The sequence below is a fragment of the Chrysemys picta genome, chromosome 5 (genome assembly GCF_011386835.1).
Source record: "Chrysemys picta bellii isolate R12L10 chromosome 5, ASM1138683v2, whole genome shotgun sequence".
Lineage (NCBI taxonomy): Eukaryota > Metazoa > Chordata > Testudines > Emydidae > Chrysemys > Chrysemys picta.
Window position 1 is genome coordinate 73,664,996 of NC_088795.1, and position 13,824 is coordinate 73,678,819.

A 13,824-nucleotide genomic window follows, 5' to 3' on the forward strand; every position below is an offset into this window, starting at 1 on the left:
ATATATGAATTTGGGTAGATAATCTATTTTGATATTTCTGTTTAATTTTTTCTTTAGAAAAGTACATCCTAGTAAAGAACCAAGCCTTGTACTGATTATATCCTATAGATTGTAGGCCAAGGGTCCTGAGTTTAACTTCTAAATTATCACCTAATTTGTACGTTTAACCGTATATGGCCAATATGAGACCACTTTTGAAAATTGGCCCTATTGGAATTAAGAATGTAATTAGTAAATTTAATTAAGAATATTAAGAATTTGGAAATTCTTGGATAAAGAAATCTTGTTTATGTTGTAAAAAGCATTGTTGGTAGACGCAGAAGTTACTATTCTTTATCGTTTGTGCTGTTCTTTTTTAATGTGATCTCTTTGTAGCGAGACCCGACATATCAAAACATGGATTTTCCCTCATCTTTCATTCCTAGCCATTCAGAATGAAATAGGACTGTCACGAAGAGGGATCAGTGCAGAATGATTTAGGATTTTATCTTCTCTGCTGGCATTCAGTTGTCACTGTTTGTTTCCTTCTCAGGTTTGGATGTGTGGAGGTGGCATGTTTGATGTTCCATGTTCTAGAGTTGGACACATTTACAGAAAGTATGTCCCTTATAAAGTTCCATCTGGAACCAGCCTGGCACGAGTGAGTAGCTGCTAATTGAAATTTTCCGTCTTTAAGTTGTCAGTCCCTTTACTCCTTGTGGGTCGATTTCTTTATTTAGAATAAAACAAACACATTCTCAATTTCTCTGACTGAATATATAATGTGCTATTACTTTTGTAACAGCGACCTTCTAAAGGCAAGGCTTCCAAGAACAAAACAGTGCTCAGTAAAAAAACAAAGTTAGAGGCTCCAGAACAGAGGAATATTACTTTCTCATTCATTCAAAAGAATATATGAATTACCTAATGCACAGGATTGCCTTTTACACACTCACTGTGATTGTCAGTCATGGTTTTATAAGCAAAATCTGACAAGTCACTGGGAATTTGAATGGTTGTTTTTTTGGCAGGATTTTGATCAGTCAGCAAATTAATCCAGCAGCCTACATCTTGCGAAAGGAATATTCTTTGGAACAAAAGAATTGATCAGCAGTGATTTAAGTGACTGGTTGTAACCTCTTTAAGGAATATGACCACCTTCTTACCATGAGAGAGAAGGGAACCATGAGATCACAATACTCTTTCAAAGAGATTAAACATCTCTATATCCATGAGGTTTTCCTTCTCTAGAGGAAATGGACCTATGAAAACTATAAGTTTCTTGAGAGAAATGAGGCGCTTGTTCAAGGAATGTCAAAAATAGGAAACTAAGGGCTGTGACTTCCAGGCAAAATATTAGTATTTATTAATCCTTAATCTTAATCTTTTCCATTTTAAATCTTGCTAGATGGTTCATTTTTATTTCCCTTTTTAGAACATAAAATGGCATAAATATTGGTGTTTGCCCATCACCATAGGAAACATCTTATGAATCATATTTTTTCTTAATAGTGAAAATATGTATGAATCAAAAATATGTCTCTTGCTTTGAGGAGGAGAAGCTCTTGACTTCTGTGCTGCAGGACTACACTCACTATAATGATTCCACAGCCTAGCAGACCATAAGCCTAATAAGAGAGACAAGAAAATGAATTCTACCCTATTTGCTAACTGCATACAGTCAAGTTGCCTTTCAGCTAGTTAAAGTGCGAGAGAAAGCGCTGCCCTGGAAGAGCACGCGTGCTGGCAGTAAGCACAGCAAGTGGAAGCTGTAATATATGATGCAATAAGGAACATGAGTGAGTTGGTAAAGTAGTGTACAAATAAGCCAGAGCCACTGTAATCTAGAGTAAATGCTTTGAACGTACTGTAGGAAATGCTGTTAAATCTATGCCTCCACTAAGAATAATTCCGTCTTGTCCATTCTCTCAGTTTTTCCAGGAAGGTGACTTTCCAGAAGTCCTTTTCACATTGTCTCTTGCTATTGGAATCCAAAGATAAGTTAGACAAACACCTTAAAAAAGGAGATTTGAACATGACTTTCCTTCCTCCCTATTGCACTAAAACAGAATAGAATATTTGGATGGCTAGAATGCTCTCTACTCTACGTTAATTGTAGCGGTGGAATGCCATCCTTTCTATCTGAGATATTATCATATGGCTCATTTCAACAGTTAATTAGCTTCTGCAAAACCTCTGCAGCCATGGTGGCTAATCTAGATTCATTAGGCAAAATAGTGCTTTCCTCTGCCTTTCTGTTTGTAATAAGGTAGCTATGAAATATTACATTAAAGTTCTCCATATCATGCAGAATGGAGTCCCTGCCCATGCACAGGATGGTTGTCTGGCATCATTCAGAACTGATAAGCGTGTTGTGGGGAAAGAGCTGGTGCCCTAATGGGGAACATCCCATCCTTTCTGTTTGCCTAATACATTGCTTGATATTTAGGGGAACTTCTCAGTAGGCATTTGTTTGAAGGGGAATTTGAGTCATTAAGCTTCCAGGCTTACTTGTAGTAGGTTATCCTAAAAAGTACTGCGGCTCTTAGGATGTAATGTTAAGTTGAGTCAAGGACACCTAGAACATATGGATAGGCCTACTCCCTTTTTAGCATTCATATCAATCTAAATAATTAGATAATCTGTCAATCAAGGAAGAGCATTCGGCCCCTGATCCAGCAAAGCACTTCAGCATGGGCATAAGTTTATCCCCATTGACTGATCCAAGTCCAAAAGATAAACAAAGGTTTGGGGAGGCAGTCCAAAACTAAAGAGGTTATCAAGGTCATATATAGTCCTTTAATGAACAAGGAAGCCCCACCTTACTGAGCTAGTCTCCCTATGATTCTGAATCAACTGCATCATATGAAGTTATTAACTAAGTGGGCACACACCTAGATGATCTGGATGCTGCAGGTGTTTTTGTGTGTGTTTTGTTTTTCCTTCAGACACTTCATTTAAAACTGCTCTCCAGTTCAAGATCATGTGAGATCGTTCTCACAGTTCATGGCAATTGCATCTGTATTTTCCCCACAGTGGTTGAGCAAGGTCACCCACTCCCAGCTCCCCACTCCCAAGCCATTGCCTTTCTGGATGGAGACCTGTGCCCCTTAACCTTTTAACTGGGGTATTCCCAGGGTGCACAGTTCTCTGCATTCACTGATAGGTTGCCCAAGGACATCTGCTTCCTTTCTCTTCCGAGAGTGATAACAGAGTGATTGTCAATAGTTATAAGTTACCTCGCAGCACTTGCTATGCAAGCCTACTTTATTCTTAAGGTAAAAAGCATAACAGAGAAAACATATTAAAAACAATAAAAAAAACCCTGCACAGTTTCTAATAAACTTAGTAGAATTAACCCCATGGATTCTAGCAGGCCCAGTCTTTCCAACCCTACCCTAAGGACTTGGGCCCTCCGTGGACCAGAGGTCCTGTCCATTTGCTAGGTCAGAAAGAAGCCCTGGCCCAATTTAAAGCAAGACTATTTATCAAAAAAACCTTTCTTTCTCTGTCAGTCTCTGGAGAGTCCAGTCTGAACTAGTATGTGTGCACCAGTGGCTTCTCTGGAGATGTTATAACCTGAGTGAATTGGTCTAGTCATCGTCCACCCCCCCCTTCCCCCAGCTCTCCTATTTACCTTTTCCATGGAAATACAAAAATGTTTTCAATGCAACAAACTCCAAATATGTTAAAACTAATTCAATAAGGTTTAACTTATTCAATAAAGTTCATTCAGGGTATTGTAGGAAATTATCAGTTTGTCACATCTCCCTCCCACAGAAGTAGATGTAACTAGGGTGCTGACTGGCAACCTAGGGGAACTCATTGACTTACTGCCTAGATGGGTTTTTCCCTGGATGGCAGATGCTGGAGGCACAGTACACACAGGCATAGCCCTGATCCACTATGCTGTAGTGAAAAGCCTTGACCCACTAGGCTGTGAAAGCCTCCCAGTGCAAGTATTGCATAGGACAGCCATAGGCTTCCCAACAAAAGCATCTCTCAAGCATCAGCATGGAGGACATGCAGACTGGAGCTTGAGGGGAAAGGGGGGCTTGTCAGAACCATGTTGCATGTTATTACATGACTTCTGGGCAGGTGTATAGGCAGCACTGCCATAAATAAAGCTGCTCAAAACTCAGAATTTCCATTTCATGGGAAGCTTCAATGTTTCAAAAGTTGTTTCATTTCCAAATCAAAATGAAAACAATTTTTTAAATTTCCCATGAAACCAAATTTCCAAAAAAAAATTGGTTTTGGAAAATGTCAAATTGTCAAACCGTTCATTAAAAAAAACAAAAAGGACACTCTGTTCTAGAAAATAAGATAAGAGGTTTCAATCAGTATTAAGTAGCAGTTGCCACTAATGATTTTAAAAATAAAATATCAGTTGTTCTCCAAGAGTTTTAAAAGAGATGTCTGAGGAGCTCACTGGACCGTTAATGTTGATTTCTCAATAAGTCTTGGAGCACTGAGGAAGTTCCAGAAAACTGGAAGAAAGCTAATGTTTTGCTTAGTTTTAAAAAGGGTAAATGGAATGATCTGGTAATTATAGGCCAGCCAGTCTGACACTGATCCGAAGCAAGATAATGGAGAGGCTGATACAGGACTTGATTAATAAAGAATTAAAGGAAGGTAATGTAATTAATGCAAATCAACAGATCCTGTCAAACTAACTTGAAATCATTTTTTGATTTGATTACAAGTTTGATTGATAAAGGTAATAGTGTTGATATAATAGACTTAGAATTCTATAAGGCATTTGACTTGGTACCACATGATATTTTGATTAAAAACTAGAACAAAATAAAATTAACATGACACACATTGTATAGGTTAAAAACTGGCTGATAAGTCTCAAAATATAATTGTAAATAATGAATCATAATCAAGCAGGTGTGTTTTCCTTGGGGTCCATAGAGAATGATTCTTGGCCCTACACTTTTGGGCATTTTTATCAATGACCTGGAAGACAACAAAAAAATCATCCTTGATAAAGTTAGTAGATGACAAAAAAAAATTAGGGAAGTGGGTAAATAATGAAGAGGACGTGACACTGATTGAAAGTGATCGGGATCATTTGGTAAATTGGACAAAAGCAAACAACATGTGTGTTAATACAGCTAAATGTAAATGTATACATCTAGGAGCAAAGAATGTAGGCCATACTTAAGAATGGGGAACTCTATCCTGGGAAGCAGTGGCTGTGAAAAAGCCTTGGGGGTCACGGCAGGTAATCAGCTGAACGGGAGCTTCCAATGTGATCGTTTGATCAAAACTGCTAATGTGATCCTGGGATGCATATGCAGGGGACTCTCGAGTAGGAGTAGAGAGGTTATTTTACCTCCATAATTGGCTGGTGGAATACTGTGGCAATTCTGGTGTCCACAATTCAAGAAAGATGTTGATAAATTGGCGAGAGTTCAGAGAAGAGCCCCAAGAATGATTCAAGGATTAGAAATCATGCCTTATGTTGATAGACTCAAAGATCTCAATCTATTTAGCTTAATAAAGAAAACATTAAGGGGTGACTTGATTAGAGGTTTCAAATACCTACGTGGAGAACAAATATGTGATAATGGGTTCTTCTGTCTAGCAGAGAAAGATATAATGCAATCCAGTGTCTCAAAGTTGAAGCTAGACAAATGCATACTGGCAATAAGGCATAAGTTTTTGTCAGTGAGTGTAATTAACCATTGGAACAATTTACCAAGGATTGTGTGTATTCGCCATCATTGACCATTTTTAAATCAAGATTTGTTGTGCTTTTTAAATGACATTCTCTAGGAAATGTTTTTGAGGGAAGGGGGAAGTTGTTTGGCCAGTGTTATACAGGCGATCAAACTAGATGGTCCCTTCTGGCATTGGAATCTATGAATCTATAGTTAAGACATATCAGTAGTAGTAGTAGTAGTGTTTTTCTATGCAGTACTACTATTACTGATATGTTACAAAATAATGTAAAAATAATATCGAAATTAACAAAACATTTGAAATAAAATTGCAGAATCATCCCAAAACAAATATTTTCCAAAATGAATTTTTAAAATATTTTCCCTTAAGGGTGTTTGTTAAAATTGATATGTTTTTCTAAATATTTTGATTTCAACAAATATGGCATTTTCATAAAAAAAAATATTGAAAAATTTTCAACCAGCTTTATTCATAACTTGGCGCAACTCCCTCGTCTATCTAAGAATCCTGCCCAGAATCCTGAGGGCACAATGGTGGTTTAAAGTCATCTTTGTCATCTCTCCTCCTCTGGGACAATACCTGTGTGCACCTCACCTCTGCAAGGTGCAGCACACAATCTCACGCTAGTACTTGATATCTGACCAATTTAGATATATTTTTAGGTGCCAGATCTCAGGAACTGTCCCAGATTGAGGAGTTAGTAGAGGAGATTTTGGAACAAATTGATAAATTAAACAGTAATAACTCACCAGGACCAGATGGTGTTCACCCAAGAGTTGTGAAAGAAATCAGCTATGAAACTGCAGAACTACTAACTGTGGTATGTAACCCATCTCTTAAAAATCAGCCTCTATATCAGATGATTGAAGGGTAGCTAATGTAACGCCTATTTTTAAAAAAAGTTCCAGAAGGAGTCCTGGCAATTACAGGTCAGTAAAACCTAACTTTAGTACCAGACAAACTGGTTGAAACTATAATAAAGAACAGACTTATCAGAAGCAACAGAGGGTCCTGTGGCACCTTTGAGACTAACAGAAGTACTGGGAGCATAAGCTTTCGTGGGTAAGAACCTCACTTCTTCAGATGCAAGTAATGGAAATCTCCAGAGGCAGGTATATATCAGTGTGGAGATAACGAGGTTAGTTCAATCAGGGAGGGTGAGGTGCTCTGCTAGCAGTTGAGGTGTGAACACCAAGGGAGGAGAAACTGTTTCTGTAGTTGGATAGCCATTCACAGTCTTTGTTTAATCCTGATCTGATGGTGTCAAATTTGCAAATGAACTGGAGCTCAGCAGTTTCTCTTTGGAGTCTGGTCCTGAAGTTTTTTTGCTGTAAGATGGCTACCTTTACATCTGCTATTGTGTGGCCAGGGAGGTTGAAGTGTTCTCCTACAGGTTTTTGTATATTGCCATTCCTGATATCTGACTTGTGTCCATTTATCCTCTTGCGTAGTGACTGTCCAGTTTGGCCAATGTACATAGCAGAGGGGCATTGCTGGCATATGATGGCATATATAACATTGGTGGACGTGCAGGTGAATGAGCCGGTGATGTTGTAGCTGATCTGGTTAGGTCCAGTGATGGTGTTGCTGGTGTAGATATGTGGGCAGAGTTGGCATCGAGGTTTGTTGCATGGGTTGGTTCCTGAGTTAGAGTTGTTATGGTGCGGTGCGTGGTTGCTGGTGAGAATATGCTTGAGGTTGGCAGGTTGTCTGTGGGCGAGGACTGGCCTGCCTCCCAAGGTCTGTGAAAGTGAGGGATCATTGTCCAGGATGGGTTGTAGATCACTGATGATGCGTTGGAGAGGTTTAAGCTGAGGACTGTAGGTGATGGCCAGTGGAGTTCTGTTGGTTTCTCTTCTGGGCCTGTCTTGTAGCAGGAGGCTTCTGGGTACACGTCTGGCTCTGTTGATTTGTTTCTTTATTTCCTTGTGTGGGTATCGTAGTTTTGAGAATGCTTGGTGAAGATCTTGTAGGTGTTGGTCTCTGTCTGAGGGGTTGGAGCAGATGCGATTGTACCTCAGTGCTTGGCTGTAGACGATGGATCGTGTGGTGTGACCAGGGTGGAAGCTGGAGGCATGAAGGTAGGCGTAGCGGTCGGTGGGTTTTCGGTATAGGGTGGTGTTAATGTGGCCATCGCTTATTTGTACGGTGGTGTCCAGGAAGTGGACCTCCCGTGTAGATTGGTCCAGGCTGAGGTTGATGGTGGGGTGGAAGTTGTTGAAAGCATGGTGGAATTCTTCCAGGGTCTCCTTCCCATGGGTCCAGATGATGAAGATGTCATCAATATAGCGTAGGTAGAGAAGGGGTATGAGTGGACGAGAGCTGAGGAAGCGTTGTTCCAGGTCAGCCATAAAAATGTTGGCATATTGTGGGGCCATGCGGGTGCCCATAGCGGTGCCACTGGTCTGGAGGTATATATTGTCACCAAATTTGAAATAATTGTGCGTGAGGATAAAGTCACAGAGCTCAGCAATAAGTTGTGCTGTGTCATCATCAGGGATACTGTTCCTGACGGCTTGTATTCCATCTGTATGTGGGATGTTTGTGTAGAGAGCCTCTACATCCATGGTGGCTAGGATGGTGTTTTCTGGGAGGTCACCAATGCATTGTAGTTTTCTCAGGAAATCTGTGGTGTCACGGAGATAGCTGGGAGTGCTGGTGGCGTAGGGTCTGAGTAGGGAGTCCACATATCCAGACAGTCCTTCAGTGAGAGTGCCAATGCCCGAGATGATGGGGCGTCCAGGATTTCCAGGTTTGTGGATCTTAGGTAGTAGATAGAATAACCCCGGTCGGGGCTCTAAGGGTATGTTGATTTGTTCCTGTGTTAGTGTAGGGAGTGTCCTGAGTAGATGGTGCAGTTTCTTGGTGTATTCCTCAGTGGGATCTGAGGAAAGCGGCCTGTAGAATTTGGTATTGGAGAGTTGTCTGGCAGCCTCCTTCTGGTAGTCAGACCTGTTCATGATGACAACAGCACCTCCTTTATCAGCCTCTTTGATGATAATGTCAGGGTGGTTTCTGAGGCTGTGGATGGCATTGCGTTCTGCACGACTTAGGTTATGAGGCAAGCGATGTTGTTTTTCCACAATTTCTGCCTGTGCACGTCGGCGGAAGCATTCTATGTATAGGTCCAGACTGTCATTTCGACCCTCAGGAGGAGTCCATGTGGAGTTCTTCTTCCTGTGTTGTTGGTGGGAGGGTATCTGTGTATCAGTGCGCTGTTCAGTGTTATCATGAAAGTATTCTTTGAGTCGGAGGCGGCGAAAGTAGGCTTCCAGATCACCACAGAACTGTATCATGTTCGTGGGGGTGCTGGGGCAAAAGGAGAGTCCCCGAGATAGGACAGACTCTTCTGCTGGGTTGAGTGTGTAGCTGGATAAATTGACGATATTGCTGGGTGAGTTAGGGGTACCCCTGTTGTGGCCCCATGTGGCAGGAAGGATTTTAGACAGCTTACGGTCCTTTTTCCTTTGTAGAGAGGTGAAGTGTGTAATGTAGATCTCTTGTCTTATTTTAGTAAAGTCCATTTGTGTGGAGGGTTGGTTATTTATGAAAGTCTCCAGGTTGGAGAGCTCTTTCTTGATGTTTTTCTGTTTGCTGTATAGGATGCTGATCAGGTGGTTCCTCAGTTTCTTTGATAATGTATGGCATAATCTCTCACTGTGGTCTGTGCAGTATGTAGATAGCAATGGATTTTTCACCTTCAGTCCATTTGGTATGATGTCCATCCGTTTGCATTTGGAAAGGAAGATGATATCTGTCTGTATTTGTGCAAGTTTCTTCATGAGGTTGATAGATTTCCATTCCATACGGCTAAATGCAGTGCCTTGCATGGTGTCAAGTATCAGAGGGGTAGCCGTGTTAGTCTGAATCTGTAAAAAGCAACAGAGGGTCCTGTGGCACCTTTGAGACTAACAGAAGTACTGGGAGCATAAGCTTTCGTGGGTAAGAACCTCACTTCTTCAGATGCAAGTAATGGAAATCTCCAGAGGCAGGTATATATCAGTGTGGAGATAACGAGGTTAGTTCAATCAGGGAGGGTGAGGTGCTCTGCTAGCAGTTGAGGTGTGAACACCAAGGGAGGAGAAACTGTTTCTGTAGTTGGATAGCCATTCACAGTCTTTGTTTAATCCTGATCTGATGGTGTCAAATTTGCAAATGAACTGGAGCTCAGCAGTTTCTCTTTGGAGTCTGGTCCTGAAGTTTTTTTGCTGTAAGATGGCTACCTTTACATCTGCTATTGTGTGGCCAGGGAGGTTGAAGTGTTCTCCTACAGGTTTTTGTATATTGCCATTCCTGATATCTGACTTGTGTCCATTTATCCTCTTGCGTAGTGACTGTCCAGTTTGGCCAATGTACATAGCAGAGGGGCATTGCTGGCATATGATGGCATATATAACATTGGTGGACGTGCAGGTGAATGAGCCGGTGATGTTGTAGCTGATCTGGTTAGGTCCAGTGATGGTGTTGCTGGTGTAGATATGTGGGCAGAGTTGGCATCGAGGTTTGTTGCATGGGTTGGTTCCTGAGTTAGAGTTGTTATGGTGCGGTGCGTGGTTGCTGGTGAGAATATGCTTGAGGTTGGCAGGTTGTCTGTGGGCGAGGACTGGCCTGCCTCCCAAGGTCTGTGAAAGTGAGGGATCATTGTCCAGGATGGGTTGTAGATCACTGATGATGCGTTGGAGAGGTTTAAGCTGAGGACTGTAGGTGATGGCCAGTGGAGTTCTGTTGGTTTCTCTTCTGGGCCTGTCTTGTAGCAGGAGGCTTCTGGGTACACGTCTGGCTCTGTTGATTTGTTTCTTTATTTCCTTGTGTGGGTATCGTAGTTTTGAGAATGCTTGGTGAAGATCTTGTAGGTGTTGGTCTCTGTCTGAGGGGTTGGAGCAGATGCGATTGTACCTCAGTGCTTGGCTGTAGACGATGGATCGTGTGGTGTGACCAGGGTGGAAGCTGGAGGCATGAAGGTAGGCGTAGCGGTCGGTGGGTTTTCGGTATAGGGTGGTGTTAATGTGGCCATCGCTTATTTGTACGGTGGTGTCCAGGAAGTGGACCTCCCGTGTAGATTGGTCCAGGCTGAGGTTGATGGTGGGGTGGAAGTTGTTGAAAGCATGGTGGAATTCTTCCAGGGTCTCCTTCCCATGGGTCCAGATGATGAAGATGTCATCAATATAGCGTAGGTAGAGAAGGGGTATGAGTGGACGAGAGCTGAGGAAGCGTTGTTCCAGGTCAGCCATAAAAATGTTGGCATATTGTGGGGCCATGCGGGTGCCCATAGCGGTGCCACTGGTCTGGAGGTATATATTGTCACCAAATTTGAAATAATTGTGCGTGAGGATAAAGTCACAGAGCTCAGCAATAAGTTGTGCTGTGTCATCATCAGGGATACTGTTCCTGACGGCTTGTATTCCATCTGTATGTGGGATGTTTGTGTAGAGAGCCTCTACATCCATGGTGGCTAGGATGGTGTTTTCTGGGAGGTCACCAATGCATTGTAGTTTTCTCAGGAAATCTGTGGTGTCACGGAGATAGCTGGGAGTGCTGGTGGCGTAGGGTCTGAGTAGGGAGTCCACATATCCAGACAGTCCTTCAGTGAGAGTGCCAATGCCCGAGATGATGGGGCGTCCAGGATTTCCAGGTTTGTGGATCTTAGGTAGTAGATAGAATAACCCCGGTCGGGGCTCTAAGGGTATGTTGATTTGTTCCTGTGTTAGTGTAGGGAGTGTCCTGAGTAGATGGTGCAGTTTCTTGGTGTATTCCTCAGTGGGATCTGAGGAAAGCGGCCTGTAGAATTTGGTATTGGAGAGTTGTCTGGCAGCCTCCTTCTGGTAGTCAGACCTGTTCATGATGACAACAGCACCTCCTTTATCAGCCTCTTTGATGATAATGTCAGGGTGGTTTCTGAGGCTGTGGATGGCATTGCGTTCTGCACGACTTAGGTTATGAGGCAAGCGATGTTGTTTTTCCACAATTTCTGCCTGTGCACGTCGGCGGAAGCATTCTATGTATAGGTCCAGACTGTCATTTCGACCCTCAGGAGGAGTCCATGTGGAGTTCTTCTTCCTGTGTTGTTGGTGGGAGGGTATCTGTGTATCAGTGCGCTGTTCAGTGTTATCATGAAAGTATTCTTTGAGTCGGAGGCGGCGAAAGTAGGCTTCCAGATCACCACAGAACTGTATCATGTTCGTGGGGGTGCTGGGGCAAAAGGAGAGTCCCCGAGATAGGACAGACTCTTCTGCTGGGTTGAGTGTGTAGCTGGATAAATTGACGATATTGCTGGGTGAGTTAGGGGTACCCCTGTTGTGGCCCCATGTGGCAGGAAGGATTTTAGACAGCTTACGGTCCTTTTTCCTTTGTAGAGAGGTGAAGTGTGTAATGTAGATCTCTTGTCTTATTTTAGTAAAGTCCATTTGTGTGGAGGGTTGGTTATTTATGAAAGTCTCCAGGTTGGAGAGCTCTTTCTTGATGTTTTTCTGTTTGCTGTATAGGATGCTGATCAGGTGGTTCCTCAGTTTCTTTGATAATGTATGGCATAATCTCTCACTGTGGTCTGTGCAGTATGTAGATAGCAATGGATTTTTCACCTTCAGTCCATTTGGTATGATGTCCATCCGTTTGCATTTGGAAAGGAAGATGATATCTGTCTGTATTTGTGCAAGTTTCTTCATGAGGTTGATAGATTTCCATTCCATACGGCTAAATGCAGTGCCTTGCATGGTGTCAAGTATCAGAGGGGTAGCCGTGTTAGTCTGAATCTGTAAAAAGCAACAGAGGGTCCTGTGGCACCTTTGAGACTAACAGAAGTACTGGGAGCATAAGCTTTCGTGGGTAAGAACCTCACTTCTTCAGATGCAAGTAATGGAAATCTCCAGAGGCAGGTATATATCAGTGTGGAGATAACGAGGTTAGTTCAATCAGGGAGGGTGAGGTGCTCTGCTAGCAGTTGAGGTGTGAACTTATCAGACACATAGATGAACACAGTATGTCGGAGAAGAGTCAACACAGCTTTTGTAGTTGAAATCATGCCTCACCAATCTACTAGAATTCTTTGAGGGGGTCAACAAGCACGTGGACAAGAATGATGCAGTCGATATAATGTACTTGGACTTTCACAAAGCCTTTGACAAGGTGCCACACCAAAAGGCTGTTAAGCAAAGTAAGCAGTCATGGGATAAGAGGGAGGGTCCTCCCATGGATCAGTAACTGGTTAAAAGATAGGAAACAAAGGGTAGGAATAAACTGTCAATTTTCACAATGGAAAAAGGTAAATAGTGGGGTCCTGCAATAATCTGTACTAGGACCTGCGCTGTTCCACATATTCATAAATGATCTGGAAAAGGGGGTAAACAATAAGGTGGTAAAGTTTGCAGACAGTACAAAATTACTCAAGATAGTTAAGTCCAAAGCTGACTGCAAAGAGTTACAAAGGGATCTCACAAAACTGGGTGACTGGGCAACAAAATGGCAGATAAAATTCAATGTTGATAAGTGCAAAGTAATGCACATTGGAAAACATAATCCCAACTATACATACAAAATGATTGAGTCTAAATTGGCTGTTACTACTCAAGCAAGAGACTTTGGAATTATCTTGGATAGTTCTCTGAAAACATCTACTAAGTGTGCAATGGCAATCAAAAAAGCTAACAATGTTAGGAACCATTAGGAAAGGGATAGATAAGAAGATTGAAAATATCATATTGCCACTCTATAAATCCATGGTGCACCCACACTTTGAAATCTGTATGCAGTTCTGGTTGCCCCTCTCAAAAAAGATATTAGAATTGGAAAAGATACAGAGAAGGGCAACAGAAATTATTAGGGATATGGAGCAGCTTCCATATGAGGAGAGATTAAAAACTTTTGGGACTTTTCATTTTAGAAAAGAGATTACTAAGAGGGATATGATAGAGGTCTATAAAATCATGATGGTCTGGAGAAAGTGAATAAGGAAGTATTATTTATCCCTTCATACAGGGCCGGCTCTAGGTTTTTTGCCACCCCGAGCCCCCCCCACCCAAAAAAAACCCCTCTGGGAGCGCAGCTGCCGAAGTGTCAGGAGAGCTACACCTGAAATTGTGCCGCCTCAAGCACATGCTTGGTTTGCTGGTGCCTAGAGCCAGCCCTGCCTTCATATTACACCAGGGGTCACCCAAT

General features: G+C 42.2%; 2 protein-coding genes across 6 annotated transcripts in view; one reads left to right on the top strand and one right to left on the bottom strand.

Moving 5' to 3' along the window:
* Positions 1-13,824, top strand: part of GALNTL6 (polypeptide N-acetylgalactosaminyltransferase like 6) — a 958,556-nt gene that overhangs the window by 886,732 nt on the left and 58,000 nt on the right. For all 5 annotated transcript variants that reach the window (XM_042842096.2, XM_065596587.1, XM_042842097.2 and 2 more), the window contains one exon: positions 533-640. In XM_042842096.2, the coding sequence (XP_042698030.1) occupies positions 533-640 (108 nt within the window). The remainder of the gene's footprint in view (positions 1-532; positions 641-13,824) is intronic.
* Positions 1-13,824, bottom strand: part of LOC101938927 (uncharacterized) — a 220,700-nt gene that overhangs the window by 72,400 nt on the left and 134,476 nt on the right. The gene's annotated exons all lie outside the window — the stretch shown is intronic.